Source organism: Pholcus phalangioides, unplaced genomic scaffold (genome assembly GCF_987345545.1).
Source record: "Pholcus phalangioides strain wild (caught in Gottingen) unplaced genomic scaffold, Ppha-v1.0 ptg000004l_1, whole genome shotgun sequence".
Lineage (NCBI taxonomy): Eukaryota > Metazoa > Arthropoda > Arachnida > Araneae > Pholcidae > Pholcus > Pholcus phalangioides.
In genome coordinates, this window is record NW_028301597.1 from 46,276,056 (window position 1) to 46,282,899 (window position 6,844).

General features: G+C 34.5%; 2 protein-coding genes across 2 annotated transcripts; one reads left to right on the plus strand and one right to left on the minus strand.

Annotated features, from left to right (window-relative positions):
- Positions 1-584: 584 nt before the first annotated feature.
- LOC149087705 (TD and POZ domain-containing protein 3-like) lies at positions 585-2,414 on the minus strand. Its single transcript, XM_089231592.1, has one exon. It carries the CDS (start codon positions 2,106-2,108, stop codon positions 1,011-1,013), a length of 1,098 nt encoding a protein of 365 aa, XP_089087718.1. The 5' UTR covers positions 2,109-2,414; the 3' UTR covers positions 585-1,010.
- A 173-nt stretch (positions 2,415-2,587) lies between these two features.
- Positions 2,588-6,391, plus strand: LOC149087706 (uncharacterized). The gene is made up of 3 exons (XM_089231591.1): positions 2,588-2,695; positions 3,551-3,712; positions 4,203-6,391. Exons 2-3 carry the CDS (start codon positions 3,560-3,562, stop codon positions 6,162-6,164), a joined length of 2,115 nt encoding a protein of 704 aa, XP_089087717.1. The 5' UTR covers positions 2,588-2,695; positions 3,551-3,559; the 3' UTR covers positions 6,165-6,391.
- The last annotated feature ends 453 nt before the right edge of the window (positions 6,392-6,844 follow it).

Consider the following 6,844-nt stretch of genomic DNA (forward strand, 5'->3'; position numbering starts at 1 on the left):
TGGTATTTTCCCGCTTTTGGGGGCATATTTAGGACATAAATACATTTTCTATCAGGTTTTAGGTCATAAAAATCACAGCCCTAATAACAACCATTCATCGCACTTATGTCATAACTTTATGTCCCTTTACTGGGGAATATGTTTCGAAAAAACGCATGAAAAAATTGATCCTTTTCTGCCGTTTAATTTCGTGCATTACAACAATAAAAAAGACACTCAATTTGTGTGTGGCCTATATTTAAGGTGGAAAGAAAATCCAATTTTTTCACGTCAAAAAGGAAAAAAAAAATTGACTAAATGGTGAAAACATTTCGTCCCCGCGCATGCCAAAAGCACGAACATGTGCAAATATTTTCCTCTTTTATTTTTTATCTCCAACTGGTCGACATTGCATATTCGTGCTTCTGGCATGGGGGGTAAAATTATAAAATTGATACTTTTATACAAAAATATGGTGATTACGATCTACTGTCAATATAACTAAAAAGTTGGAAATCAAGTTGGGCAATGTTTTCAAGAGAGATAGGCAGGAAATTATCATGGAAAAAAATATTTTTTTTTTGTTCTAAAGATAACAAAATCCAAAAATTACCAATAGAATTTATTGTGATTGTCTTTCATCTGCGTACACGGCATTTACCGATAATTTGACAACACAACGTTAATAGGCATTTTTTAATAGGCAATATTGTGTCAGAGGAAGCAAGAAATACGTATAGGAGCATATTTTCATTTCTACACTATGGATGTAATAATCGAGAAATATAGAAGCTATTACTTGTGTCGTACTCTAAAAAATACAATATTCATCTCATTTATATGATGTATCTAGGAAAAAACAGTCTAAAGACTGCGCATATCAAATTTCGTCAAGAAACGGCGTACATCTTACCTTAGAAATATTAAATAGGACATCCACATATTGCTCCATGTGGATGTACATCATTAGAATCGATGCTTCTCTTAATTTAGAAATCGAAAAAAATTTTGACTACGAACTATTTTCCATATCAAGCACTTACAGTTTTTTTTTGGACTTTCAGTTTTTCTAGAGTCCGAGCCATAAGCGCGACCACGTCGTTAATAGGTATTTTCCGGTTCGGGTTCAGTTCTTTAAATTCATCAATTTTACTGAACCTATCGAAGTTTTTCACAACGAATAAAATCGCCTTTTCCTTGAGACTTTCGGCGTTGCAATCGTCCGCCAAGTTGATGATGCCAACTGCCGTGTTAAAATTTATCTGGTTAGCCAGATGAGTTTCGCACACTTCCCTCAAGTCCGACACATCGTACTTGTCCGACAGTTTCAGTAACTCGGAGGCGAGATCCACCGTCAGTTCTCGAACAGTACCCGTGTACATGAACGAGAGCATTTCTTTCACTGCGGACGCTTCAAAACCCTCAACCTCGATGCAGCCATTATTTTTCTCCAGCATATCGAGTTCCATCATCGCAGCAAATACCGGCGATCTGGCGGCTAGAATGGCGTGATGGGCTTTGATGGTTTGCGGGGTCTTCCCGGAAGTCACTTTGATGTTGACGTCGTGAAGGGAACCTTTGTCCAGCAGCACACTCAAGTCGCTGACCAACTTATTCCGTGCATTGGGATACGAAATATGACATTTCTTCAATGCGATCTTGCTCACTTCTGCTCTGATGATAACTTTCATCATCACAAAATTTTCGGTCCAATGATAAGATGAAAGATCAGCGCGTAGATTGATTCCCGGAGAAGCTTGACCAGGAGTGAACGTGCTCCGCGTTCTGATGCTATCATGCATGTTTAAACAGTTCCACAGCTCTATATCGTAACTAGCATCTACATTTTCGACCCCATCAGCGGACTTCAAAACTAAAGACAGGTCGAAACGTTCATTTGATTGTTTCTTGAGCACTAAATACCAAGTACATACTGGATTTCTGGCAGAAAATACGGGACTGTACTTGACGTTGGCGAAGCTCTTACCACAACAGACAATGGGATGCTCGTCTGGCAAACTAACCTCATTGACCATCCATGAGTAATAACATTTTTCATACAAAGACATTTCGTATTCATCTTCCTCGATCAACTTATCGGCAACGGGAGATTTTATTTCGAAAGACATTTTGAACACAAGTGAGGAGAATTATTTCACCCAGATATACCGGTGGATGGAATAGGAATGAGAGAATTTCGCAGTTTTTGTATCCTAAGCTTGGCATTTTTGGAGGAAAGAGGGGGGGCGGGGAACGACTTTGAAAACTCGCCCAAAACCTGTTGCGGGGGGCACACTCTCTTTTTTACTTTACGTACCCCCCAAAACCTCCTTTGTTCAAGCAGATTCCCTTGGAGAGAGAAGAGCAAAAAGACATTTTTCTTTTCATTTCTTTCACTACAGTCCCCATCGGGCAAAAGCTGCATTTCCCCCCAGAAAGCTGCATTTCCTTTCAAGCGGCTTTGGTCACGACCTCCTATATAACCATACATTAGGAGGTCCGTGCTTTGGTCCCCATCTGGTGTTTTCTCCCTGACAACGGGAAGGGGTTCTGCCACTACCTCCTATATACAAAGCCCCTGCACACGTCACAGCTGACGTGGTCACGTGACTATCCGAAGGCCGACGACAGGAAGAAACCAGCTATGGCGATGCTGTGTGATATTTCGGATACCGCGTGGTTATGAAGAAAATTTGAATCGATCTCTAATTCCAGAGTAAGTATATTTTGCATTTTTCGTTAAATTAATCGTTTAAGCTTGTATATTTTTAAATGAATTTCAGACAACAAAACGGTTACTTGTTTAAAACATTACTTGTTTTTGTAAGTACTGTACTACTTGCAATAGGCCTAATTTGAGGAGTTTCCTGCCTTTTAACGTGGTGAAAAAGTAAAGTCTGGTAGAAATATCGTTAAAAATATCATTTAACCATAGATTTATTTCAAATTTACTATACATATTTTTGATTATATATGCTATCCTGTGACAGTACAAAGCTTCAAATATCTCTAATACTTAATATTTTTTGAAACTTTCAAAAAAAAGAATGCATTAAAATTAAAAAATAATTTTTTTTTAGAACCCAAAGTATTTATGAATGGATCTCATCTAAAAATAGATTGCCATATTTCTTGAATATCAAATATTTCTAATTTAGGCCTATAATAATATAGGCCAATAATAAATAATACACATACATAAAATATAAAATAAAATCTATGATATATATAATAAAAAATAAATGAAATATCAGTTTTATGAATATTTTTACATTATAAAAATTGGGATATTATATACGAGCATATATCTAAATTTTTCATGGCTACATCATTACCTATTCGTGATACTTTTATGAATAGTTACTATGCTTTTAATTTCTATTGAAGTTTTATACACTTCTATCCTGCCTCTGGAAATTCTTTCAAACAGTTCAGGTTAAGAACCTCTGCTGTAAGCCATGACTTGCAATGAAAATAAATTGTTCATACATTTTAAGATTCACAACATTTCATAATTTCTAATTTAAAATGTGAAATTTAATTTTTTTTTCAATCTTTCCATTTCATGCAGAATAACAAGATGCCTTTCAAGTGTTGTGTTACCAACTGCAAGGGCAATTATGAAACTGGGCCTAAGGTTTCAGTATTCCGGTTTCCAAAAGAAGAGAATCTAAAAAGGAAATGGATCAAAGCCATACCGCGGAAGGATTTCGAACCAACCTCAAGTTCCAGAGTAAGTACTGTTTTTGGTGGTATTTATATATCATAAAGTTGTTCTATTCAAAGGTATAGGCCTGAGGACAGAGAGCCTCTTTGAAATTTTGTATTAGTTAGTTGCATGATATTTCATCTTTTCATACATCCTTAAAAACATTGTTAGAACTTTTTATAGCTTTCACAATTCACAATATTTCACAAATTCTTATTCCAAAGTTAAAATTAAATTTTTCCTTAATTTGCTTCAGAAATTATTTCTTGGTAGTCAGATTTCTTCGAATAACATTAAAGATATGGTAAATTTTTAATAAAATACAAATTTGTTGTACTATAACAAAATATTCATTATGATAGTATTAATTTTTAAATAATATAACTATAGATAATTTATCACATGCATTAAATGTCACTTGTTACAGTTACTAGTTCTCTGAAGGATTTTTTGTTTCTCATTCAATTATGTTTGTATGGATAAAGCCAAAATTTGAATACCAAATTCATTTCAGGTTTGCGAGCTGCATTTTATCGAAGAGGATATTGAAAGGAAAGTGTCGTATTATGATGAAAAGACTGGAAATTACCTTGTTGCTAGCCTTCCCCAACCTCGACCCAGAGATGGTGCAGTTCCCCGTGTTTTCCATGGATGTCCCTTGTATTTGTCCACACCTTCTACCAGCAGGGAAAGTCCATTGGATAAAAAAGCTCGAATTGAAAGTGAGCAAATCGCTGCTGCGATTGAGAAAAGCAAAGCAGATGAAGAGCTCTACAATAAAAGATTTTCCTATAGTTCTTTAAATGAACTGAAAGACTGCTTGAAAAACTGTCCTGTTCCTAAGGATTGGGATGTTCTTGTGAAGGAAGAAAATATAATTTTCATTCACATCCAAGCAGAACCAATTCCGATAATACTTTCCTCAGTTGTTGTGGATGAAAATTTGATGGTTACTGCTTTTCGTAAAGATTGCAAACTGACCAGCGTTGACCAGTGTGCATTACCTACAAAGCTAACTGATGTGAATATGTTACATAAGTTTCTGTGCGATGTTAAAAACTCCAACAATGAAATGTGCCAAAATGCTGCAGCACTTGTTCTGTCAATCTGTGATATGCTTCGAACACTCGAACAATATTTAATTGAGCAGAATGTAAATATAGAAATGATTCAATTTATTTCTGAGCAATTGAAATTGATAATTTGTCACAAAAACCATTACAGGTACAGTGGAAATTTTTTAATTTTATGTTGCCTATTATTTTCCATATCTCCACATGCATACAAATTCTTACGCAGCAGTAACTATATTATTTTGCCACATTCATCTACCCTGACAAAGCTATGTTCTATGTATGATGTAAATCCTAAAATTGAACAGAATGATGAAAATTTTTTGGCTTATGCAAAAGAAAAATTTGCATTGATTGGTGGTAAAGATAAGCATGTTTTACTATTGATGGATGAAATCCACATAAAATCATATTTAGACTATAAAGGTGGGAGTATTTTAGGAATGGCATATAATAACGAAAAAGCTGCATCTTCAGCTTTTGCTTTCATGATTCAGAGTATTGAGTCTAATTATAAAGATGTAATACACATACTGCCGGTGAAAACAATATCTGCTGCTGTATTATATAATATGTTAAGCAAAATAATTGTTGGTCTTGAAACTATTGGGTTTTTAGTCATAGGAGTTGTTTCAGATAATAATGCTATAAACCGAAAGGCTGTTTCGTATTTCTGTAGCCCTCCAGAACTAAGCATTGTATATAAACACCCTTCAGATTTTCTTCGTCCTTTGTTTTATCTTATTGATTCTGTCCATATATTAAAATGTATCCGAAATAATTGGCTTAACCAAAAGAATACAGGAAAATGTATGTATTTCCCAGATTTTAAAGCTCGACCAATGGGCATCAATGGACAGCCATTATTGAAAACAGCTTCATTTTTAGCATTGAAAGAGCTTCATGAAGCTGAAGCAAACAATATTGTGAAGTTTGCCCCTTCTCTAACAGAAAAAGCTCTTTGCCCCAATAATTTTGAACGTCAAAATGTTCGCTTGGCGTTGAAAATATTTAACTATACAATTTCCGAAGGCCTGAAATGCGGTGGTGAAATTCATGCCATTGCAAACCACAAAGATACAGCCAATTACATAACGTTAATATGTAAGTGGTTTGATATAATGAACGTTCGCACAGTCCTGAAAGGAAAATGTAAAAGGAACGTGTTTCAGGAACCTTTGACATCATCTCCAGATGATGAGAAAATGAAATTTTTATATGATTTTTTAGATTGGTTAGATTATTGGAAAAGTGCAAATTGTTCATCTGGCTTTCTAACCAAGGAAACTTTTCTTGCCTTGCAACATACAACATATGCAATGATAGAAATTGTGAAGTATTGCTGTGATGAATTGAAGTTGCAGTACATATTAACAGGCAAATTCCAAACTGATTCCCTGTAAATTCACATGAACATTATTTAAATCATGTTATTTTGTAAACAATAAAAAAAACATGTTTGTAGTGTGAGTGTGTATTTGAAATAAATTTTTTCTGAAGTATTTTTGATTTCAGTGCTGCAGAAATGGGCATATTGCTAACTTTTAATGACTATTATGAATAAGAGCATGTTATATGAAATTTAGGAATAACATCTCTCTTAGGATAATAAAGTTTTTTTTCCCAAATTGACATTGGAATACTTAATTACACGGAATTATTCCAAAATTTCGGTTTCCAGGAGTGTGAAATGAGATTGTTTACAAATACGGAATTCAGATTTATATACGTAAAAAAATCCAAACATCAGAAAAGAAAACTCCTACGTAAACACCTATTATGAGTATATTGCAAACTTTAATGAATATCACGAGAAATACCATATTTTTATAACTAAATAGGCCGTTTATAATTTTAGCAGAAGCATCTCTTTGGCTACTAATAGATGAATAAATCTAATTGAAAAAAAATTCCAATTAAGGTTGGAAGAAATTAATGTGTACACAAATTATGGAAATATAAAATTTAGATTTACGTAAAAAATATTACGTCTAAAACAGTGGCGTCTACAAAGTGGGCGATGGGTTCGCTTGAGTTGGGGGGGAGGCCGATGAGAGGAAAAATTCTGTAGAAGGGGGAGGCG

Bases quoted from the DNA above. Each gene is read 5' to 3' on its own strand.
- LOC149087705 (XM_089231592.1), bottom strand. From the start codon at position 2,108: ATGTCTTTCGAAATAAAATCTCCCGTTGCCGATAAGTTGATCGAGGAA.
- LOC149087706 (XM_089231591.1), top strand. From the start codon at position 3,560: ATGCCTTTCAAGTGTTGTGTTACCAACTGCAAGGGCAATTATGAAACT. The intron at 3,713-4,202 runs GTAAGTACTGTT...AATTCATTTCAG, and splicing joins AACCAACCTCAAGTTCCAGA to GTTTGCGAGCTGCATTTTAT.